Source organism: Mesoplodon bidens, assembly GCF_964165515.1.
Source record: "Mesoplodon bidens genome assembly, chromosome: 14".
In the NCBI taxonomy this organism is placed as follows: domain Eukaryota; kingdom Metazoa; phylum Chordata; class Mammalia; order Artiodactyla; family Ziphiidae; genus Mesoplodon; species Mesoplodon bidens.
In genome coordinates, this window is record NC_138170.1 from 30,877,853 (window position 1) to 30,903,811 (window position 25,959).

The 25,959-nt window shown below is 41.0% G+C and overlaps 1 protein-coding gene across 6 annotated transcripts in view; it reads right to left on the bottom strand.

Annotated features, from left to right (window-relative positions):
* The window catches only part of ANTXR1 (ANTXR cell adhesion molecule 1), a 293,533-nt gene that overhangs the window by 201,506 nt on the left and 66,068 nt on the right, over window positions 1-25,959 (bottom strand). For all 6 annotated transcript variants that reach the window (XR_014017420.1, XM_081253940.1, XM_081253943.1 and 3 more), the window contains exons 9-10: window positions 11,831-11,891; window positions 542-640 (exon numbers count right to left, since the gene is read on the bottom strand). Coding sequence is in view for 5 of the 6 variants with exons in the window: in XM_081253940.1 (XP_081110066.1) it covers window positions 542-640; window positions 11,831-11,891 (160 nt within the window). In the remaining variant the exon portion in view is untranslated. The remainder of the gene's footprint in view (window positions 1-541; window positions 641-11,830; window positions 11,892-25,959) is intronic.

The following is a 25,959-nucleotide window of genomic DNA, read 5'->3' on the forward strand; positions in this document are numbered from 1 at the left end:
CTTGAGAGTCCCGAATACCTTGTTAAGGAACATGAAGCTTTGTAAGCCCTAAGCAGCCAGGGCCTGCACTGACAGCTGAGAGGTTTTTTTGTTTGTTTTGTTTGTTTTTGCGGTACCCGGGCCTCTCACTGCTGCGGCCTCTCCCGTTGCGGAGCACAGGCTCCGGACGCGCAGGCTCAGTGGCCATGGCTCACGGGCCCAGACGCTCTGCGGCATGTGGGATCTTCCCGGACCGGGGCACGAACCCGTGTCCCCTGCAGCGGCAGGCGGACTCTCAATCACTGCGCCACCAGGGAAGCCCAAGAGTTTTGAACTTGGTACAAATGCTGGTGGACTGGAAAACAAGTGCCTGCTGCCTCTCCTGATGGGAGCAAGGGTGCCGCAGCGGCTAGCTATGCCCTTGCTGGTGGCCTTTCTAGCAGGGAAGACCCTTCTCTGTAGTTTCCTGTGTGTGACCTTGCTAGAAGATGGGGCTGGGGAGCCCTTCCCCGAAGCAGGCGAAGCAGGTGGTAGAAACCCCCCAAACTCCACGAGAACTTACTGAGCGTCACTGACTCATTGATCTTGAAGCTGCAGAGAACCCTGTCCACGTTGCGGGCGTGTCGGAAGCCGTTACCTCTGACAACTACTTGAAATGATTCTGAAACAAAGAATAAGGACACGACACCTTCATTGACTGCACACCGTTAACCTTAAGTTTCCCATCTGCCCTGGTTGAGGGAGTCTGTTAACTATTTCACCAGGCTTAAAATATTAAAAAATCAGTTCAAGCTGGGAAACAGAAGCATCCGTGTGGGAGCCTTTTACCACCTATTCACTACCTTCTCACTAGTTGCTCATCAGGATGGCACAGAACTTCTCACTTTGAATTTCCACCTTGCCTTTGCCTTTACTCTTCCTCCTAGCTGGAATGCCTTCGCCCCCCCCCCCCCCCACCTGTGTCCTGCAAACCTCACCCATCTCTCAAGTCCTGGCAGTTTTAAAACCTGTGATCTCTGCCACCAGAAGGCCACGGGGGAGGGACTCTCCACTTCTTCAATCCTCTTGTGTCTCTTTTACATATTGGATGCAGAGGAAAGGATTTATTTAGAACTCCAGGTGCCTAGCATTTTTGAAAACCTCTACCTGCGGGCATTCACAGTCTGTCCTGAATAGTGTAGCATGTGATTATGTATTGTCTGGTGTTGTTCTTTTGTCTTTTCTTCCACAACTAGGAAACATTCCTTTACGTTTAGGAATTGTTTGATGCAGCTTCAGCTCTCCTGTCTCTGCAGGGCACACAGTAGGAGCAAATAGTGTTATGTAGGAATAATTGTACTCAGCAGGGGTACAATTAGGGGTGGCTGGTGAGCAAGCATTTTCCGTTTGAACTGACATTGGCCCTTAGCGCACTTAGTACTCTCTTCTCTCAAAGTAGAAGAGATAATATATCTCTGCGGGTCTCTAGCCCTGCATGTTAATTTCATGTTGGCATAATTCATGTTGAATTAACACGTTAATAAAATATTTATAAAGCGAAAATAATGATCCTCTATACTAGTCTTACCGAGGGAAAAAAACAGCTAATTAATTCATTAAATGTTTAGGAGTATTTGCTTAAGTTTGATGGTAACTAATAGCCAATACTCCATTTTCTTTGATTTTTGTCATCTTTTTGTGTGTAAAAATTGGGGCTTGGGATAATGCTGTGTGGCATATAAAAAAGAAAAAGACTAAAAGTTAGAGGTTAAAACGCAGTATTTGTGAAAGTGGATCTGGAAGTGTAAATTGCTATCCAGATGGAGATTTTCACTGGAGGATGAATGGAATTAAAGGACTAGCATATGGGACTCTTCCAAACTTTAATAAACGTCATGAATCTATGTCACCTTCATCTGGGGAAACTAATTTAGAGATCATGCTTGCCAAGAGAATAATAACTGATATCAATTGCTCCCTCTTTGTGTGCCAGGCCCTGTGCTAAGCGTTGTATATGTCTGATGTCACTTAAACCTCACCACAGGGAGGTACAAATGAGAAAACCAAGCATAGTGAGGTTAAGTAAATTGTCCAAGATCACATGGCTGGTAGCTGTCAGCATCAGAACTGGAATCCAGGTCTGCCAAGTATCAAACGCCTTAGGACTCAGCCATCATGCTCTTTACCATTATGCTAAAATGTCTTGTGACATATGACTCACTTAGAGATTGACATTGTGATTTTTTTAAAAGCTTATTTTATTTTTACTTTAGACAGGTTTGCCCATTTTGCAGAAAAATGGAGCTGGCCCAGCTGGGAAGCAGGAAACCAAAACTGAAGTAAGAGAAGCCGGAGGCACTAAGTGTGCCACAAAGAGAAACAAGTTAGAACAGAATGCTGTTTAGAGGTATCAACGACCTTCCCTGTAAGAAAATTGAGATTTTTTGACGTTGTAAATGACTTGCCCAAGATCATGTAATCTGTAACTGGTAAGCAGCAAAACTGGGACTTGTACCCACCATTCACTGCCGTAGTTTTGAACTATATTAAGGTTCAAAACTTAACTATGGTTTTTCAGGACCATAGTCCTATGAGTATTAAGAATTTAGATATGCATGTTGATGTATACATACGATTGCTAAGTTTAGAAGGATAGACTAAATCGTTTTCTTTAGATGTCTGCCTGGCATGTGACTGATGACACAATGGGTTCAACAGGCATTCTTTTACGCGTCAAGCATTGTGGAAGAATCTTCTTGTATCCTGTTTACTCAATTTAGCCTATCGATACCCATTTCTGTTTTTAGTCTGAACGCTTGACATCCAGAAGTCTGCCATTGGATGCTTTTGCTGATTGCAAATGTTTTCTGCCTCACTGCTCTGCCTACTTCTCTTGTTTCCTCAAAGATAGTGGAAGGAGAGAAGATTCTGGAAACGCAGGCCATGTGCCAGCTCTCTCCTCTAACACCATGTCCTAGCATAACCAGTTCTGCTGCTGAGTCCTCAGTGAAAGAGGCTGCTTGGCCAGCCCTCAGGGTGTTAGGGAGGAAGACAGCAGAAACTCAGGAACAGCCATGGTGGAGACCGAGCAATCTAACCCCTGAGGTGCGGGGAGCAGATGAAGGAAAGGATGCTCTGAGAGGCACACCAGAGCAGAGGCGAGCTCCCACCAGTTTCTATATGAGGATGCACATTTGGCCTCCAAAAGAGCCTGAGTATCTGCCCCAGCAGCCCGACTGGAATGTCAGCCGTTCACACGTAGAAGGTATGTGACAAAACCCTGTCAAGTGAATCTTTCAGCAAGCGAGAGCCAGGACACACCAGAACCAGGGCATATTGATTTAATTCAGTTTGTTCACAAAGCCCTGAACCTGTCTCTCACCATATGCACATCTAAGTGTTTTTAGGCAGCGTGCATGTTGGTTTACAGCTCCTACAAGGAGTGCCTAGGGACTGGAGGGCATTAGGGAGGAATTTCTACTTGGAAATGATCTTTTACCTAATCTTTTAAGATACATATTCTTTAAGTTATCTTTAAGGTATATGTTTATTATGATTCTTTTGTCACTTTATTCTCAATTATAATTTAAGCTTCCTGATGGGAGAGGCCATCATATCTATTTCTTTAGAATCTTTGGCTGTGCCTCACCCAGGGCTGAGTCAGTCTCAGTATAAGCTTGTTTAATGAAAAATAAATGACATCTTGGTATAGAAAGGGAGAAAGGGGAGGAGAAGGTGGTCATTTATTCAGGTACCAGTCAGATCTAATCCTGTTTGTTTTCTGAGGCTTAATCAGGCTTAATTCATTCATTGAATGAAAAGATGCTCAGCGTCATTGGTTATTAGGAAAATGCAAATCAAAACAACTCCACACTCACTAGAATGACTATAATAAAAGAGGTGGACAATAACAAGTGTTGGTGAAGAAATGAGAAGCCTCATACATTGCTGGTGGGAATGTAAATTGGTGCAGCTGTTTTGTAAAGTAGTTTGGCAGTTCCTCAGAAAGTTAAACATAGAATTACCATATGACCCAGAAATCTCATCCTATACTCAAGAGAATTGAAAACGTATGTCTACACAAAAACTTGTACATATATTTCACAATAGCATCATTCACAATAGCCAAAAAAGTGGAAACAACCTAAGTATCCACCAAATGATGAATAAGGTATTCACACAATGGAATATTATTTACCCATAAAAAGTAACAAGTTCTGACACATGCTATGACATGGATGAATCTTTTTTCTTTTTTTTTTGCGGTACGCAGGCCTCTCACTGTTGTGGCCTCTCCTGTTGCGGAGCACAGGCTCCGGACGCGCAGGCTCAGCGGCCATGGCTCACGGGCCTAGCCGCTCCGTGGCAAGTGGGATCTTCCTGGACCGGGGCACGAACCCGTGTCCCCTGCATCGGCAGGCGGACTCTCAACCTCTGCACCACCAGGGAAGCCCGACATGGATGAATCTTGAAAACATTATGCCAAATGAAAGAAGCCAGACATGAAAGTCCATCTATTGTATGATTTTATTCCATTTCATTTCCATGTGAATAGTGCAGATTAGCAAATCCAGAGAGACAGAAAATCGACTGGCCAGGGCTGGGGAGAGGAAGGAATGGAGAGTGGCTGCTTAATGGGTACAGGGTTTCTTTTCAGGATAATGAACATATTCTGGAATTACACAGTGGCTATGGTTGTACAAGTTTGTGAATATATTAGACATTACCGAATTGTACTCTTTGAAAGGGTGAATTTTAGGATATGTGAATTATAGCTCAATTTTAGAAAAGAAAAAATTTTAGGTCAATGAATAGTTTGATAAACTTATTCTGTTCCCTTTTTTTTGCTTTTTTTTTTTTTTGGAAATGTGAGCAGATAGTTTTGCGATGACCTCAATAAAGATCACTTATCAACCACTGTATCTGAAAATGAGACATTTGTATATTCACCATTTGCTCTGATCACCTAAGACTTTTGTGCAAAATTATTGTTAGTGATATTTCCATCTTGAGAGTTAGCTTCAATTTGCTCTCCTATTAAATGCTATTGTAACATGTAACATCTAAAATATAATATAGAGCTGGATGTGTATTAAGTGCTTTCTGATGCCTAAATTACTCTTAAGTTTTTATTTTATAGCTATTATAAGAATTTTAATGAGGTATAACTGACATACAGTAAGTTATATGTAAAGTGTATAATTTGATAAGTTTTGACATAGGTATACAATCATGGGGTGATACCACAGTCAAGATGGTGAACACATCCACCACCCTCAGAAGCTTCCATGTGCCCCTATGTAATCTCTTCCTCCTGCCCTGCCCCACACCATGCGACCACTGATCTTCTCTCTGTTGTTGTAGATTAGTTTGCATTCTCTAGAATTTTATGCAAATGGAATCATATAGTAAGTTTTTTTTTTTTTTGGTCTGGCTTTTTTTACTGAGTATAATTATTTTAAGATTCATCCATAATTATTTTGAGGTTTATACATAGTCTATTTCTTTTTATTGCTGACTGTTATTCATTGTATGAAAACCACAGTTTTATCCATTCATGTGTTGATGAACATTTGAGTTGTTCACAGTTTTTGGCTCTTAAAAATAGAGCAGTTATAAACATTTATGTACAAGTCTGTGTCAGGACATAGATTTTTTTTTTCCCTTGGGTAAACACCTAGGAGTAGAACAGCTAGGTCATGTGGTTAGTGTATATTTAATGTTTTGAGACACTGTCAGATCTGTTTTCCAAAGTGATTTACCATTTTGCATTTCCACCAACAATGTATGAGAGTCCCTCCTTCAAATAGAAATATCTTTAAATGAAAATGAAGACCAAGGAGAGGATTAAATAATTGATTCAGAAGAGGTGCCTATGGGCCAACATGAGCTCTTTGAAAAACAGTGAGAAGTGAAAGAAATGAAACCACTTTTTGATGTTGCTTAAATGTGTCTGGTTTAAGCATCTAATTTCCAAATGGTAAATATGCCATCTAAAAGTACCTTCCTTTGTGCTCACTTACCCAATTTTATTATGAACAATGGGAAACAACAGAGTAGGAATAATACAATTGCTTCTGAAATGACAGTGTAAGGTGCTAATGATAATCTCCTTCCATTTCTGGAGGAAAAGAACTTTAAATGTAGAGCAGTTGGCAGGTTGCACACTTAATTCCAATTAGTTCCTTCCTGGAGTATTTGCTTACATAAAACACTGTGAGCTATTCAAGTCTGAGGCCAACATTGTGGGACCAGAGGAAAATTGTGCTTAGACAAAACGATGCATTTCCTAAAGAGGAGCTGAACTAGGCAGGGCCAATCTAACAATGGATCAATTCTTCTAATTACACAGAGGCTAATCTGCAAAAACATTTAATTAGGAACTTTAAAAAAGAGTCTATATTAGAAGGGAAGCAGAATTATTTAAATGCAGGTAATGTCAAAGGTGCTATAAAGGCTCTCCACAGATCAGGTGATTTCCTACATGTTTTAGAACAGGAACTGTAAATACAGTGGCATAAGCACCATGCTAAACGGCAACCATATGCTTGACCTGGGTATTGGGATAATGGGGAGTGGTGGAGAGTATGGTGAACTGGAAAGAGTACATGCTTCTTTTAAAGGGAAGTTATTCAGTCTGTAATAATCATTATCTTGCAATAAATACAGGCCCAATGTTGCTAGATCTGATTTTTCAATACAAGACGAAAATCTGAATTTTTAGGTGAAATCAGACTTTTAAATGTTAGCAATAATTTTTTTTTAATTGCAGTGTGAATCAAAAAGAACATATGTGCAGACCAGACAGGGCTTGTTGGCTGCCAGCTTATAACCTCTGGCAGTGGAGGAGTTTTGGAATGGCTCTCTCTCCAAATAGTTTCACTCATGACATTGATTGAAATTCTTTTTGATAGGGCAGATGCTTACCTCCTCTTCGCATTAAGGTTTCCTGTTAAAATGCAAAATAGTTCCAAGTATACTTCTTTCTTTAGCCGGTAAACAAATAATCAGCCATTAATATCTTAGCTGAAGTTGAATTAAGTCTTTAGAAACTTAAAGTTATAAAGGAGACCCAAAAAGGGTTTCTCTGTAGAGCATGCGGTTACAGATGGCCATTCTGCTGTTGCTTACATAATTCTGGGGGTGGAAAGTTGACAGCATCTACTCCATTGTTGGAAAGCTTTAGTTGTAAAAGTTGCATGTGTTAAGCCAAAACCTGCCTCCTTGAATTCCTCCCCAATCTCTCCATGGTGGTCTCCTGAAGCTATTTATAGTAAGCCTAGTAATTCCTTTCTGCATGGGAATTCTCCAAATATCCTTGTGAGTGTCTCAATTCTTTGTCTAAATCTCTGTGGTCACTCTAGTCCTTCCTCATCCCACAAGCATCTCATTAGCACCTCTTTGAGAAGATCTCGTGCTTCATGCGTGGTTTCGTAATTTGTCTGAACATATGACTATCTCCTAGAGCAGACTGTGAGTTTCATGGGGGGTTGGGACCAAGCATGCATTTTGGTACTCAAATCTTTTCATATTGCTTGGTACATAGTAGACATTAAGAAGTGATGGAAAGAAAGAAGGAAGGGACGGAAGAAGGAAGGAAGGAAGGAAGGGAGGGAGGAAGGGAGGGAGGAAGGGAGGAAAGAATCAGTGACTGGAGTCTTGGAAGCTTGACTTCCTGTGTTCTCCTGTAAATGGACCTTGAGAGTTGTTTGGAGGTTGTAGCAGGGGAGCACAGCTACTTGTACATCCTTGACTGAAGAATGGACCCTACTGGGGAAGGTCATCCTCTTCCACTGAGCATGCAACTTCAGGAGGGATACATATGGGATGGAGGAAGGGGACACCTTCCTAGCCAGCCAGATCAGCTGAATCAACCCTGGCTATCAATGGGGTGACAGATGTTGCAGCTGGGCTGCCCTCACATCCTGAATGAATTATTAATATGGTTTCTAGTTCCATCACCACTTCTACTAGGAACATGCCTTTGTCAATGCCATTTTTAAAATATGGGACTTGGAACCATGGTCTGAACTTGGAATAGTGGAGCATGGTATTAGCTCTCTTGCCCTGGACACTGGATGGCTATTGATGCACTCTAAGATTGCATCAGCTTTTTTTTTTGTCAGAGGAATTCTTGTTGGCTCTCAAGATAGCTATGCTTCTCCTTGCTTTTTCTTTTTCTTTGCATGAACTGTTACTAAGTCAGGTTTCTCTAAACCTGCTTGTACGTGAAACTGATGATTTGCAAGTCCAGCATTTTATATTTGTCCCATTAAATTTCACCCTATTATTTGCAGCCCAACACAGAAAGATCTGTGTTGGATCTCAAGTTTAACTGTCCACCCAGTGCATTATCTCACTGCCTCTCTCAGAGCTCAGATTGCTGTCAGAACCATGGCTGTTGCTGAGAGCCAGCTGAGATCCCTGTCTTGGGAGAATGCAATCGTCAGTATAGCGTGTCTTGAGTGGACAGGCCAGGGTGGGGCTCCATAGCAGGGGCTGCTCTGGGGGCCAGGGAAGGGAAGTAATTCAGAGAGTGAGGGGAGGAAGCAGAGAGGAAAGGTTTTTGATGAAAGCAAGTTCTACCTTCTTCACAGATCTGTCTAGGGCTTAATCTCAACATTATACTTTACAAATATGAACAGTATTTCCTTGTTCACTTTCTCCTCCAGTACGTATGAGTTAATGAATCATTTTTCAGATACTCTGAACTCTACCAAGGTTTCCCCAATTTTCTTTCAGTAGAGAAATATACAGGCATGTTTTTCTCATCTAGGTGTGATATTATCAACATCATGATTCTCATATTGACCTTCAATCCTTATTAAAATGACACTGATGATAGTAATGTCACCTTGCTTTGTTGTAACAGTTTATGCTTTTTAAAGCACTTTCACATAAATCCCTGGCCCTGGCTCCTTGCAGTGGCCTAATGAAAATCACAGAGGAGGTATGCTTAGGTCTACTTGACAGGAGTTCACAGCCCTGGACAATGAAATGGCCTCCAATGCTTCATGAAAGCCTTGCTTACTCCAGAGAATGATCAGTGACAGACCTTTAAGGGAATCCTTGGAAGAACTTTTGGTGTAAGGATATCTTGTGAAAGTTTTATTTTCTTCTTAGTAAACTTATTCTCTAATCTACATGTTTTAATCCTAATGATTCTCATTCAAGGGAGGTGGGAGCTTGCTTTTTCAAAACCTAGGCTAGGTCCCATCACTGTGTCTTGTATTAATTTTTTTATAAGAAATAAAGGAAATGGAAGGGATGGAGGGGGAGTTTGGGGTTAGCAGATGCAAACTAGTATATAGAACGGATATAGAACAAGGTCCTACGGTATAGCACAGGGAACTATATTCAATATTGTGTTATAAATCATAATGGAAAAGAATATAAAAAAGAATGTATATATGTAGTTATAACTGAATCACTTTTCTCTACAGCAGAAATTAACACAACATTGTAAATCAACTACATGTCAATTAGAAAAAAGAAATAAAATAAATAGAATTGGATAGTTTACTCCGATACAGGAAACTATTGTTTGTCCATAAAATATGGGATATTGCACATAAGCCAGAGATTTAAAAAATATTTAAAGAAAGATTCCTTGGATTGGATTTACCAGAGATTTGTCTATTTTATTGGTTCTACCAAAGAAACAGCTCCTGGGATAATTAATCAGTGGAATTGTTTTAATTTGTTTAAATTTATTAACGCTTTTTAATATTTTTTCTTATATTTTCCTTAGCTTTAAAAATATCTTTTATTTAATTATTTTTCTTTTCCATTTAATAAGAAACATACTGAAAACTATGAATTTGCTAGGATCAGATCTTGTGGACCCTGGTATTTCTGTGCCATATTCAGTATGTTTATATATGTGGTCTTTTTATTGTTTTGAACACCTCAGTGGTAAGTAAAGGAGATTTTGGTTTACTAATCTTTGATTCAAGAATTATTTAAGAAGATACTCAATCCGAGTGATTGAGATTTGGTGGGCTTTTGGGGTTCTGTCTTTGGCTATTTCTAATTCTGCTTCATTGAAAATAGTTCAAAGTTCTGATAATTTCTTGAGATTAGGTGAAAGTAGTTAGTAAGGGTCAAATGAGCAAAAATCGGTGCATTGTTTGTTTAAGGAATGTATGAATCAAGACATTCGGTCAACATTTATTGACCACCTATTAAGTACCACGGACTCTGTTAGGCAATGGGAGGTGGAGAGAAATAAGATTCCTTCTCTGTCCCCAAGAACCCTACAGGAGGGGAACTGATTATGCTAGTGAATTAACAGAAGTTGTATTCATTGTCTTTAGATGTTCTGATTCAATACAAGGTTGCAAAACATCCAGTAGGATTGCTAAACTGCAAGTCTGGGTTGTTTTTTTTTTTTCATGAATGAGATAACTGCACAATTAAGGAACTCTCCTGTTTTCTAATTGTTTTAAAGTAAAGGAATTATAAAAATTGTGGAGACAGATTTACCTTGAAGCTAATGAATCCTAGTTAAGCCTCCTGGCACTGGGTTCATGTGGTCATATGCTTTTGTAAATTTGCAAAGGTAAGGTTTTTCAATTCCTTTTCTTAAGAATGTTCTCCTGGACCTGTCTTTGTGGCAACCACATTTGTTCCTGCCATCTATGTTACCAGGTAGCAGTGTATTTAAAGGTCAGTAGATAATCTTTGTTGATTGCTTTTCTTCAGGAAATTTACACGTCTCTGAATAGTCGGTCTCCAAGTACTGCTAACAACTTTAAATGTTTACATATATACTTAGTGTTTTGTTGTTGGCACATACTATTCACTACATCTAACTCCTTGAAAAGTGTTTCAACTATTCTAAAATATAGACAAGAAACTGGAATGGAATCCTCAAGGAATTACCTCATTTATACCAATAAAATATGCCATAAAGAATAAAACTGTACAGTGTTTGAAAAAGCTTGAAAGTTCTTCCTCACTACTTATGGGGTTACATGATATATTTTCTATGATAAATTAATAATTGGCACTTGGTATTTTAGGAGACTAGAAAGGTGATGTTAACAGTGAACTCTCAACAGTGAAATACTACAGGTCCTGGAGCACAGGAACTCATGGAGAGAAAGTTTATCCTTTTTGTATCGCCAGCACTTACCACAGTGCCTGGCATTCAGTAGGTGCCTAACAGTACTTTTTAAATAAGAGTGATGGGAAACCTGTCAGGAATTATACAAAGAGAGTCAGAATGATTGAAATTTTAGGCAGTCCATTATAATACAAAACAACAGTAAGAACATGATTTTGATCAGTTAGAGAAAATACTGTGACTCAGAGGAGGCTGACTCTTTGTATAAGTAGAGGCTTGCTGTATTAATGATAAAATTATAATGGCCTTTTACTGGGATAATTGGAGTGGTCTATCAACATTTTGTGAGGGATTGTAGATTAAATAATTAATTACGATCGACATATTAATTACGGAGAGAGGTTCAGCATTGATTAAATAATTAAAAATATCAACATTTCAGAGGTGGCCTATGATCACTGTGATGGCTGCCATGAGGATGTAGGGTTAGACTCCACTTGTATCCAGAGAGGGGTATTGATGGTGATGTGTGGGAATCCAGTATTTCTGTAATATTCCCAAATTAGTTCCCATGAAAGGAGAGAATTTAGATAGGCTTTTCCAAACTTTCAAACAACTGGCATGTTGATTCCTTATTCCCTTTTTTCCCTAGAAGCAAATTTATTTAGCAGTTTCTACTCCTCTTTTTCCCCCTTCCCTTTCCTGCCCCACCTCCCTTCTTCTCTACTGATGAAGTAAACATGTGACTTGAATTGAAAATCTCATTATTTTTGTGACAGCGATTAGCATGTAATTTCAGTTTACCTCCTGCACATATGGTGGATGGTTCAGCTGCTAGAATTTCGATGCAGGACTTCTTCAAAATCTAGGAGGAGAGGAAATCAAAAAGTCAAAGCACAGCTTATTTTGTTAAAACAGAAAAGTGGGGTTTGCTTTTAGCTACCAAGATAGGAAGGCTCAAGGACATTATGTTGCAGTGGGGGGTAAGTGGAGGATAACATTTTTACTAGTATCATTAGTGTCAAGCATTTAATGAGCCAGCACTGTGCTAGATGCTTCCGGGTATCCCAAAATCCATAGGAATTATTCATTCATTTGACCTTTGGGCAGATATTTATTGAGTCTATGATACACCAGTCCTAGTTATAGAGAGGTTTAACATCTAGTTGAGGAAATGGGACTTACACTTGAAAAGAAAAATAACAATGGCCCAGCCTATGTGGTAGGTGCCGGGGTGAAGCGGCAGATGGTAGGAGCTACAGAGTTCATGGGGGAAATCATTGAGGGCTGCTACATGGGGAAGGGCTTCCTGGAAGAGGTGGGTGCTGAGGGTAGGACTCAGTCAAGTGGGGAGGAGTAAGTTAGGGGAAGGTTAAGGTCCAAGCAGGGAGTGGCATTTGCAAAGATGAGAAACTAGAAATACATAGACCTCTTTAACTGGAACAAAGGAGCTTGAACAGTAGAAAAACGAGTGATAATAGATAAAGCTGGAGAAGTAGGATGGAGATGGCCAGCCCTCTAGAGGAGATGCATGTTCAGATTACTCAGAGTTCCCTTTTAGTTAGAGAAGTGGAAATGTTGCAGGAGAGGGAGGACTTTGAAGGCTGCTTGTTGTGCCTCGTTCTTTAGGAGGACCTTACTTACATGGAAATGTAGTCTTCCCCCCAAGTGAGTCTTGTAGGGTTAAGTGGAGAGTCTGGAGGACCCCATGACCACACAGGGCATTAATAATGAAGGCTTCTTCTGGCAAAAGCAGGGTACCTGACTGGTAGGGTTCAAGCTTTTCTCCACCATTTATGAATGCCGTCTTTTATTGCATAATGATTCTAAAATTTCGACCAAGCATTTTAAACAATTATAGGACATTGAGTTAATTTACCAAGCAAAGGCAGTATCTTTATTTGGGCTTTACTTAATTTGGAAATTGAGATGGTTCAGAGGCCTGAAGGAAACTCTCTCTCTATTTATGAAAGGGGCATTTGTTAAAGGAATTAAGAGTGAAGTAAAATGTAAAGTCCGTAAAAGAAAAAAGCATCTTTTAGCATTGGGAAACACCCATTTACTTGTATGGATGTATTTATTTATATATGCTTCTTTGTTCCAGCTTAAGTGACACATATACCATAAGATACAATCAAATAAAATACAATAAATTCAAAAGGGGAGGAAATGGATTAAAGGGAAAATAAGGGGAAGATAAGTAAGGAGTGAGAATAGCATAGAAAAATACATTTTTGATTATGTATTATTAAGAACTTATTTCCTTGCTAGGAGTGGCTCATGAATTTAGTTCTAAGCTTTCTAGTAGCAAATGAGAAGGGCAGACAATATTTATGAGATTCTCAATCTGAAGAATGAAAACAAACCAGTTTCTCAGAAGAGATAATATTTACCCATTCCAGAGAGAAATCTGGGCGTCCTCAGAGAGAAGCATTGTGAAAGGAAGTGAACAACATGCTTGAGAAAATTGTTCTCTGATGTACAGATGACAAAACATTCAAATACATTCATTGAAACAGGCTCCCTCACAACCATGTGTTTTAGGTAATTCTCTATACCTGAGAGTAATAAGAATCATCACAGTCCTCCCTATCTTCAGGAGGATTGGTCCCCCGTGAATAGCAAAATCAGAGGATGCTCAAGTCCCTTATATAAAATGGTGGAGTATTTGCATATAACCTACACACATTCTTCCATTTACTTTAAATGATCTCCAGATTGCTTATAATACATAATACAATGGAAATGCTAATGTAAATGTTTGCCAGCACGAAGCAAATTCAAGTTCTGCTTTTTGGACCTTTCTGGATTTTCTCCCCAATATTTTTGATCCCCAGTTGGTTGAATCTGCAGATGTGGAACCCATGGATACAGAGGGACGACTGTATTTCTTTTTCTTGACAATTCTAAAATCCAGATTTCCAGCTGACATTTTTTTCCTGACATTCTTTCTGACTCTTTTACAATTTAAAGGCATTTTCGTATTTTGATTCCTCTGTTTTCAGCTTCTACCTCATTCCACAGTCAAAGCAATTTGTTCCTTTTTGTCAGTGTTTGCCTTATTTCTTCTCCCTCTGGCTTACCCAATCACTGTCCTTCTCAAACATAGGTGCAGCCTCAGTTCTCCCTGGTCCCCAAGGACCTGGCATCACCTCTGAGCCCTTCACTGACATTCTGACTTGGGATCAGGGACCCCAAGGATGTATCCTGGACATCCATGTTTCGCTTCTGGCTTTTCCATCCTGCCTTTCCAGTGGTCAATCTGGTCCTTTAGATGCAGCAACATCCTAGGACTGGGGCTTGCCAAGATCTTCATCCAGATCCTTGCCAGTGACTCATACCCCAGATAACAACTGCCCTATCTGAGCTGTGATGACAGTCCACTCCCCTCTCCCCCCAGTTTGCTGCCACTGGGCTCTTCCTGGCTGAAGGGCCACCTTAGCTACTGGTTGCCATAACTCAGAGAGGCAGGCACACCCTTCAACATGTCTTCAGGCATAAATCTCTTAATAGGCCACAGGGAGATCCAGAATTAACCCATATGGAGAACTTTATTAAATAGTGACATTAGAAAAACACAAAGCTTTTTTTATGTTTTAAATAAAACTCCTCTGTCTCCTTTTATAAATCACTTTATCATCTACAACTAAAGATTTCAACAGTCCAAGAATGAAAATTGGGCTATATCGCATCTATCCTGTCTCCATTCCCCAAACTCCATCAAAACACATAAATGAAATCTTCACCCATGTTAAGCTCCTGACTTTGAAGCAACATTGTTTTTTTAAGTGACTCAGCCTTTGCAGTGTTGTTTTTTTTGGAGGTCACCACTCTTTTTAGTTTTTAAATTTATTTTATTAATTTATTCATTTTTGGCTGCGTTGGGTCTTCGTTGCTGTGCACGGGGTTTCTCTAGTTGCAGTGAGCAGGGGCTACTCTTCGTTGTTGCAAGCGGGGGCTACTGTTTCTTGTGGTGCGCGGGCTTCTCATTGTGGTGGCTTCTCTTGTTGCAGAGCACGGGCTCTAGGTGCGCGGGCTTCAGTAGTTGTGGCTGGCGGGATCCAGAGCACAGGCTCAGTAGTTGTGGCGCATGGGCCCAGTTGCTCCGCGGCATGTGGGGTCCTCCCGGGCCAGGGCTTGAACCCATGTCCCCTGCACTGGCAGGCGGATTCTTAACCACTGAGCCACCAGGGAAGCCCGTGAAGCAACATTTTTGAACCAACCCTAACACTGAACCAGGGGTGAGTAAAGGAAACACCCGTGAATCTTTGACCACAAAGACACACTTACGGGTTTTGTCATAATAAACACATGCTGTATTATTCTCTCAAAGTGTCTGCAATTAGCTGATAAATCTAAGGAGTGTATAAAGGGCCAAAAAATTTCAGCCAAGGGCTGTGATTCAATCCAGTAAAAACACAACTTTCCCAATCTTAACTTAAAACATCTGGAAGGGAGGCATTGCAGCCAATGGAGTAAAATTTATCAGTGAGGGGGATGGGCAGGACTTGTCTGGGACTGTGGCTTCTCTGCGTTAGAAATGTCTGGTTTCAAAAGGTAGGAAGTCACAATGGCATGGGGGGGATTTGGGGGGTTCCTTTGGTTATTAGCAGCCCAGACTGTACAGCAATCAGTCTGTCCGAACTTCAGCAGACAGCAGATCAGCCTAGGGACTGGAGGCTGCATGGGGGTGGGGAGGCAGAGGATCCCTCCCCGACCTGGGCAGTGGTAGCCATGGAGGAGCTAGAGACACAGCCCTGGGAGATGGATGAAGGGAAAACACTAGACCGAGTGGAAAGAATTCACACAGGGTTGGGGCGACGTCAGAGGTCATAGTCTAACTGACCTCTGATGGAGACTGGCTGAGACTACCACATGCCTCAAGCATGATCCAGTGTGAGGAGTTGGGTCCTGGTCTTGCCCCTGGTCCTGTACTTACCTGACCTGTGGTCCTTGACAAGTCTTTTAACTAGTCTGAGCCCCAATTTTGGGAAACAGTTTAACATACTAATAGTTTAGTATTAAACTAAATTGGAGTCGAATTGCTTGAGTCAACTCACTCATGAGCACTGTGACCTTGGGCGAGTTCCGTAACCTCTCTGAGTCTCTGTTTCCTCATCTGTAATAGTGGGATAAGAACAGCACCAACTGCATGAGGTTGTTCAGTTGGGAAGATTAAAGGAGATAATATAGGCAGACTCCATAGCACAAGGCCTGGAAGTCCTCAAATAATGGTAGTTTTAATCTTAAGAACCTAGGCTCTGGAGACAGAAAAAATAGATTTGGGCTTTAAATAGATTTATGTCCAAATACAAGCCCTACCACTTACTGGACATGAGGATTTGGATAAGTTATTAAACTTCTGAATCTCAGTTTCTTTTTCTGTAAAATGAGGACAAGAGAAACACTTCAAAGGGCTGTCTGGTGGTAAAATGAGTAATAGACATGAATGCAGAGATATTTAGTTTGTAAAATCAATAGAACTTAGGTGGTAAAATTCATATTGGATTAGAGAGTGAGGAAAAGAGTGAGATTAAGGAAAACTGACAAGGTTTTTGTTTTATAGACAGGACTAGACAGATGTGATTGGTCAACAAATAGTATTTAACAATCTTGGGCCATCAGCCAAAAGTGCCCTTCATGAAAACAAGGCACCAAGAAATGTGCTCAGAGCAACCTTAGTAGTAAAGCACTTAGTAGGACGTCTGGCGCATATTTGGTTCTCAAACAATGGTAGCTGTGACTGTTACCGCTGTTATTACTGCTACTACTGCTATTACTCTCGGGCAAGGATGGTTAGCTCATATCTGCTTCTATCCCATCACCCACCACTGGCCTCTTGCTAAGTCCTATTTGCTGAAAATGCCTGAAAGATGGCTAATAATATTTTCCTGCTACCTTTTGGGCAGATTTCAAAAAGAAGATATATGGGTAAGCATGTTTGAAATCTGCAAAGAACTCTATAAGTACATGGGTTGTTACGGGTAGTGACACTCCTGCACACCTCATGAGAGTGTAGGGGGAGTAAAAGAGGCAGCAGATGTAAAAGAACTTGGCCAAGTAATAAGGGTTGTTTAATAGACTTAAAGTGAAGTCGGACTTCCCTGGTGGCGCAGTGGATAAGAATCCGCCTGCCAGTGCAGGGGACGCCGGTTCAAGCCCCGGTCCGGGAAGATCCCACATGCCACGGAGCAACTAAGCCCGTGTGCCACAACTACTGAGCCTGCATTCTAGAGCCTGCGAGCCACAGCTACTGAGCCCGCGTGCCACAACTACTGAAGCCAGCGCACCTAGACCCCGTGCTCCACAACAAGAGAAGCCACCGCAATGAGAAGCCCGCGCACAGCAACGAAGAGTAGCCCCAGCTCGCCGCAACTAGAGAAAGCCCGCGCACAGCAATGAAGACCCGACGCAGCCAAAAATCAATAAATCAATAAATACATTTATTTTTAAAAAAGTGAAATCCATTGTGAACCAGTCCAGGTTGTATATAAAACCTTATATATATATATTTTTTGATTCTAAAAATCTAAAGTCCTTTTTCATAAATTTCAGAGTTTATGCAGAGATTTCTCAAGAATACTTAAAGATTGTACATATTTGCATAGAGTTGTTATGAATCCCTCCCTTACCGTAAGCATATACCTAATTTTTCCCCCCTAACTGCTCTGCTTCCTTCCCCAATAAAGTATCCATCTTTATTTACTTGGCCACTTCCTGCTGGAAGATTTTTTGTGTGTTAATACAAGATCAGTTTCCTTTATCCATTCATAGTATAGGGTCCTTTTCTTTCCACATATCTAGACAGCATGTTTCTTAGTGTCTTACTTGTTGTGAAGGGTACATTCTGCTTCAGAGATGTCTGGAGCTTGAAGTAGGCGGGCCCACTGGTGGTTAACTATCTATTGCCCAATTACATCTCTCTAGTTCTCTAAGACGAAAACCTAGGAGTTTTCCTTAACCTCACTCTCCCAGTCACCCTCCAAATCCAGTATGGATTTTGTGACCTAAGTCTACCAATGAAATATTTCTGTATTAATTCACATTTTAGTATAAATTGCCATCTTTCAGAGGACTTACTGTGGTTTATAATTATATATTTATCTTTTTGATTGTTTGGTCATTGTCTATGTTCCTCAGACTATAACCTCTACAAAGGCAAGGAGATTTGTTTTTATCCACCACTGTATCCACAAGGCCTAATCTAGCACATAGTAGGCACTAAATAAATACTTATTGAATAAATAAATGGCACACTTTCTGCATGGCTTCATTAACTGACATTTTAGCATATTATGTATCAGTCTTTCTTTGTCCCTGTAAATATAATCTTTTATTACATTAATCTTTTCTGGTCTTTTAAATTAAATTAAATTTTAAATCTTTTAAATTAATCTTTTATAGTCTTTTGAATACAAGGCTATGTTCAGCATCTTGTAACATCTCCCTCTTCTTATTAAGTCTTTGGGGACTGCCTTCCCAGGAGGCCTACTTCAACACCTCCATCTTTTTAAATGGTTTATCTTTTTAAACAATAATGTTGTAGATGTATCATGTTCCTGTGTCTAAGGTCTAGATGGGCCTGCTGTGTAAAAGGCCTTGACCCCTTTATTTGGGAAAAATGTAAAAGTATATGTTTGGGGGTTGGGGAGCAGGGTCCCAGGTACACTAATATAGCTGATGGCAGAATGCACATCGGGTAAGCCTGGAGGCTATTGCTTTTAGAAAAGACCAGGGAGCTTGGGACACAAAACTGGCTCATCCATGCTTTCAGGACTGCCAATGTTGCCCCCATGAATTTTGAAACTATTTGATCTCTAATAAAATTTTGAAAAAAAAAAGATAGTCACCTTTCCTAAGTAAAATGCACTCTGCACTTAAAATCAATAGACATATCTATTATTAACTATGGACATTATCCTAGATTCATATCCAGTTCTACAGAATCTGAATTTAAAATAAAAATTTACTATCACACACATGCCTTTCTGGGATTCATATATGATTTTATGTTACAGTCATACATTATATCAAATAAATATTCCAACATGCAAGAAAGACATTCTTAAGAAGTTACTGAATTTTAGATAATAAAGCTCATCCTCAAAACATACAAGAATTTTTGGGTGGAGGGGGGCACCCAGCTCACTTAAATAAATGCTACTCTTCTCTCAGTTAGTTTCACACTCAACGAGAGTCTGGTGTGAAGAAGCACAGGACAAACAAGGCTCTGAAACCGAGGAAATTCATTTTTATTCTGTGAAACCACTTTCCTTTCCTGTTTTCAGAAGGAAAGCTCAGATAACTGTGAATTCCGAGATGTGGTTTATTTAGTAAGAGAAGCTTGCTGATCTGCTGATCTGCTGGCCAAGTCAGTGGCCCTCCTTGGGAGCTAAACCCTGCAGCGTTTCATGGGGTTTTGTTCTAAATTCTGCTATTGCTTTTACAACGAGTCTTAACAGATTCCTAGCTATAGGAGAAAGAGCTGGAGGGGTGTGGGGTGACCTGAGGATTAACTGAACATGCCCCTCTGCAATCTTTGTAGCCTATGCAAGCAATGGGATTTTTAAAATTACATTTGGACTATTTCATAAGCCAAATAGAAAAAATAGCTTAGTTGAAATGCCTGGCCTGAATGTCTGCAAAGTCTGAGTCTAATTAAAGACTGCTGAGGCAAATGATTTTTTAAAAAGATTTTCTGCTCACTACAGAAACTACAATTGATTATATTTATGTTTCCAGGCCTGCTAATGTGAATGGGGCACAAAATGCCATCTTTTATAGATATGGTCCTGGAAAAGAGGGTGGGGGAAGAACTAACGGGCTTTTACAAGAAACGGAGCCACAAAACTGCCCACTTGTGGTGCAGTGCAGGTCACGAACACTCTGCAGTCCTCTGCCCTGCTTTACAATGAACACATATGCACAGTCCGGTATATAAATGCACTGGACACCAGGGGAATACGACAAAGGGGGAGGTCTCTGTGACTGCACAATTCAGCATCTGACCAGGAGGAAAGGCATGTGCCAAACAAGTGATGCCAACAATTAGCGCCACTGGAGTTCAAGGCAGGGAGAGTTCAAGGTGTAGGAGAGACCAGGGCAGGCTCCTCAGAGAAGAGAGGACAGGAGCATAGCCTTGAAGTTGAGACAGAACTCGAGACAGCATTCAGATGGGGCAAAGGAGGAGAGTGTGGTTTCTTCCCATCACAAGTAAGGGTGGTCTCTTCCAACTACAAATAAGGCTGATTAAGAGAAGGGCTGTTGCTGCAACGGGTCTTCCCTGCTGCTAGCCCTGGAAAGAGAGTTGGTTCAGTAAAGTCAGGTACTTTCCAGGACTACAGGAATGTGATGCAGATTTTGATTTGAAGGAAACCCTTAGCAGCTCCTTGTGGAGTCTTGGAAGGGTAGATGGGAGGGAAGCAAGGAAGTTGGGCTTTGCCTTTTGTCAAAGCTTCACCAGGGCTGGAAGGGAGAAATTTCTTTCACCTTCCCATGAGCGGAGGGGAGAAATCAGCACAGGACATGGTTCTCATAAATAAAATAAATATATATACACCATGGAATAGATTCATTCCTCAGTTTCAGTGATCTTAAAGCTTCCTTGATAACAGGATGTTTGTGCCAAAACTTACAAGAAATCCTTGCAAATATAGTCATGTTCGCTCAATACTTGTTTATTGTTGATCAAACATGTAGAAAGCTCTAGGCACTGACTCACCCTCGCATTAATAGGAAGCCCTACGCAGGCTTAAATATTTATTCTAGGGAAATGCTCCTAGATGGAGATAGCTTGGTGCCAGTGACTGGGTTCTCCTTCTCAGAGACAGTGTGCCTGGTTCCAGGTACCGCCCTTGATTGCACAAGAAGTGGGGACAGCTGGGAGGAGTTGGCATCATGGTAACCAGGCCAAGTGTTGGGATTCAAAGCTGCAGACCCATTTCAGTGTTATCCAAACCCAGCTTTCATGTAGGTTCCCATTTCACTGCCTGCAGCACTTTTGAAAAGGCAAACAAAGACCCAGGAGCCTCGCTGGACCTTTGCTTCATATTTTCACTTGAGGGCTGGCGCTACATTCACCAGTTGTGGTCAATGGAAATTCCCCGAGGAAGCCACAATAAGAAAAGGCAAAGGAATAGTTTCTTCCTCTACAGTTTTACTGGCTTAAAGGGCTCCAATCTTCCAACCATCCAAATTGTGTCTTATTTTATCAACCGAATTCTGCAAAAACAAGAAGGAATTCTGTCCTCCAAGGTAGAGTCCTGAGCAAGTGTGGAAGGGAAGACGCTCCTTTCAGCCTGTGTCAAGTTGCCAGCTTCTCATGATGATGGAATTTCAACCATTGAGCAGATACTGAGATTTTTCAGAGGCACTCTCCACCTAATAGTAAACAGCAAAGAGCTCTCCTGCCCACCCATGGTTCACTCAGATCAGAGAACCCACCTGGGTTCTGGTCTTGCCTTTGCTATAACTGTGTGAACTGTGTCAAGTCATTTCACGTTTTTGGTCTTCAGGCTCCTGTTCTCTGAAATGGAGCTGCTTCCTGGCCTACCCACATCATTCACTAGAGCACTATGGTCACCTTGTCATGGACCTTAGAGACAGAGCTGAGTCTATTCTGGATCACTGCCCACTGCTGTGCAGTCTTGGACAAGTTAGCTAATCTCTCTGTCCTTAGAGTATCTGCTTCTCTAGAAGGAGTAATAATATCTACATTAAATGGTGGTGGTGAGAATTTGATGAGATGACTATGTACAGTGATTTTCACAGGGTCTAGAACCTAAGAATTCACTAAATTATGACTTTTCTTATTTTTACCTTCCTAAGGAAATAGAGGTGGGAGAAAGCCTGGGCTCTGGAGTCATGGAACTGGGTTCCAACCCAGATCTCCCCATTAGAGCTGTGTGCTCTTGTGCAGGGTACCTGAGCCTCAGTTTCTTCATCTGTAAAATGGGAATATTTCCCTTCTAGGGCTGTTGTGATTTTTAAATAGGATAATATTAAATGGGAAAAAGGAACAATGTTTGGCCCCCAAATAAGTTATCTACAGGCATTGATTTCTTTCTGCCTTTTTCCTATGTCCCACTGATGGGAGATGAAAATGGAAAACAAGTGAGGGCACTTTGAAAAATAACATGTTATGCAAATCTGAAACATAAGTACTTCCTCCTTAAAGCAGAGAGGATTTAGGAACAGTAAAAAGACCAAAACACAGGAATCAGATTGAGGAAGCAGAGAATCCGGAGAGTTGATGTATCCATGCCTTGAATAATCAGCTTCTGATAATCCAGTGGTGATTTTCCACTTCTTCAGACATTCACAGCCCAGTATTGTGGAAACAGCAGGCTCTCTGGACCCAGACTTCCCTCCTCTACCATTATGAGTGGGCAGACTTGGGGCAGTTTATCTAACTGCCTGCACCTCAGTTTCCTCACCTGTAAAATGGGGATAATAAGTCCCTCTTCAGAGAGTGGTTGTGGAAATGCTTAACAGAGGAGCTGGTAGAAAGAAGATGCTCAATAAATCATAGTAATGTTTCTTATTCTTCACAGGCCTCATGACTACTTGTCCTGGGTGTTTATTCATTATCCAAAGGAGAGCTGGATAAAGCGCCATGATCTCTAGATTCCCTGAGAGTCTTGATTGCAAGCATGATTGTTCCATTGTAAGACTTTGTATCTGGCTATGTTTGCCCACTGCCCTTACAGTAAAATAGCATAGTTTTCAAGGCTCCGCATGATTTAGCCATTGCTTGCTGCTTCCTTCATCTTCTGTCATTTTCCATCCAAGCCCTACTCTTTCATTCTGTTATATACCATCTTAGGGTTCTGGTCTGACAAGAATGTTGTATCCATGCTCTTTCGATGAACAACTCTATTTCACCTTCAGCTTATCTCTGCACAGGAGCCTGAGTTCTTTACCAATCACTTTACTCTTAATCTCAGTCATATGTTACTTCTCATATACCATGTGTCACATGGTATCACATAATTATACATATTTATTTATTGACTTGTTTTTATATGTCTCTCCCACCAGACTATAAGCTCCACCAGGATAGGGTGTCTACCTGCTTACTTATAACCAAATGGTCAGAGTCTACCGTAAAAGGTTTTCAATGAGTATTAGAGGAATGAATAAATATTAGCCCCTGCATCTTTTTTTTTTTTGCGGTACACGGGCCTCTCACTGTTGTGGCCTCTCCCATTGTGGAGCACAGGCTCCGGACGTGCAGGCTCAGTGGCCATGGATCACGGGCCTAGCCACTCCGCGGCATGTGGGATCTTCCTGGACCGGGGCATGAACCTGTGTCCCCTGCATCGGCAGGTGGACTCTCAACCACTGCACCACCAGGGAAGCCCTAGCCCCTGCATCTTGATTGGGGATTTAAAAATAAGGTCACTATTAAGAAGTACAACTACCATGTATAAAATAAATAAGCTACAAGGATATATTGTACAGCACAGGAAATATAGCAAATAATTTATAACCTTAAATGGAGTATAATCTATAAAAATATTGAATCATTATGCTGTACAGCTGAAACTAATATTGCAGATCAACTACACCTCAATAAAAAAAGAAGGTCACCATGGGTCTAAAACTTCATGAACTATTTGAGATTTTGAAAGCTGCTCTGCACTCCTATTTTGGATAATTAAGCCCAGTCCTACTTTATTATGAGAAAATAGCCAGCCACAAAACAACGTCCATGGGAAAAAGCTGGAAGAGATGCTTTAGATGGTGGGGGGTGGGGGGCGGGGAGTGGGGAGGAAACAAGAGCTTTCTTTTCAGTATCCAGAAGGAGAAATGAACCTACTTCTTAAAATTAGTTAACCAACTTTCAGGCCATAATTATTTCTGTCTGAGTTGAGAAAGACGAGTTGTGCTGTGCTTGTCCCTGTTTTTCTGTCCAGGCAAATGAATTAACAACTGCGATAAACATGGGTTTCAAGTATTGGAAGGATGGAAACCACTAGCATAACTCCCAGATAAAAGCTCACAAGAATGTTATCATTCGGCTAAAAGTTTGGAGTCTCAAATTATTTTTTCCCCCTTTTGGAAGACTGTTTCACTAAAATTTCTTAAACATCTTTAGGGTGATTTCCATTGGGGGCAGGGAGAGTTTTACAAACATCTGGGCCCATGTTAAGCTTGGGTGAGTGGCTAAGGTTGAAATATTCAAGAACAACAGCAATTTATGCAGATAAAAATACTCAAATTATTTGGGTAGGAACCAACTGTTGAATGATGTGGCACATGGCTCATAAGAACCTTTGAACAGGTAAGAGTTGTCCCTGTTCAAACCCAGCCATCTGAAGAAAGGACTTCTGTAGTAGCCTCATGTCTGGGTTCCTGCCTCTGGGCGTCCCCAGTCTCCTTTCTATATATAGGGACACTGCCATCAGATTCTCTTCTTAAATATTACTTGTTAGATGTTCAAAGTGTTTCAGTGATTACACTAAGTTGGAGTCAAAGTTCCTTCAAGGCTCCCATCAATCTGCTTCTAACCCAATGTCTCGACTTATTTTCCATTACTCCTGACTCCTTTATCCAAACTCTCCCACTAGACAGATAGGTATTATTACTGTCTTAAAAATATGCCTGCTCTTTTCCAGTCTTTGGGCTGAGGTCACGCCATCTCTTCTCTGGTGTTACCCATCACCCATCCTCTACCCCAGTTTCTCATGAAGGCTCCGGTCCAGAACAGTCCACCTCTGAGCTGCCACAGGATTCATGATCAGGCCGAAATCCTGCTGTTAACTGTCTATCTAAATCACTATTTGGGTGTTGTTTTACCTGGTTATGACATTTCTTGTCACTTATACTGTCAGGTATACCACACTGACCCCAGAACTTGTTTACAGTAGGAGTCCCTCACCTGGGGATCCATAATTGGCACTGATAACTTCTCTATCCTTTCAATAATTTTCACTTTCTGGTTAAGGTGGTTTAAGTGTGTTTCTGTCCCTTGCAAACACATCTTAAAGAAGATGACTGTCATATAGACATATTTAGGATAGGAACTCCCAACTTGGGGTGGAATTATTTTTCACAGTTCTGAAAATGTAAGGTCACATATATCACTATTGTGAAAGTACAACACCTGGGGCACTGATTAAAACATGCAGATTGAAAAGATGCAGTTTCATAGGCTCCATCACATACTGACTGTGATAGAAGCTCCTGGGGATAGGGCCTGGGAATGGGTATTGCAAACAAGATTCCCCAGGTGATTTTTATGTATATTCAAGAAAATTTAGAGGGTGAGGAGGAAGCTGACACCAAGGTTTCTCATATGATGATGAAGGGACATGGAAGAGGAAATAATTCATATGTCTTGAGGACTGATTATGTGCCTGGAAAAATATTAGGTATTTTCACTAGTGTTATTATCTCTTGTAATCCTCAAACAAGCCTACGACATGTGTCTTATCATTAATCCCTTATACAAATATGGAACTAAGCGAAATACCTCATCTAAGGATCTATAAATGGTAAGCTGTTGGGTCAGCCTTTCAACTCTGGGCTGACCAGCTCCAAAGTTCCTACTTCTCACTCTGTTTTCCACTCTGCTGGGGTTCTAAGCAAACCTTGGAGGGAGGAAGAGGGAGCATGAAGCACATCCAGGTTGGAGGTTTCCTAGGTCAGTCTGCGGAAGCTGGGCAGATCCCAAGCTCCTGATGGGTAAACCTGGCTTAAGACGCCGTTGACATCTTAAGAGGACAGTGATCCTCTGAGCTCTGAATCTGCATCCTGGACCTCAAGTCTGAAGCCTCATGAGCTCCAACTGGAGAAACCACTGTCTGTCTGCCTGGTCCCCAAACTTAAAGATGGAGGCTTCAGCAACCCTGGACTTTATTACAGGAGCAGTACACACATAGGTTTTTTGGCTGAGGCTTCAAAGACTAGCATCCTCCAATATTCCAGCT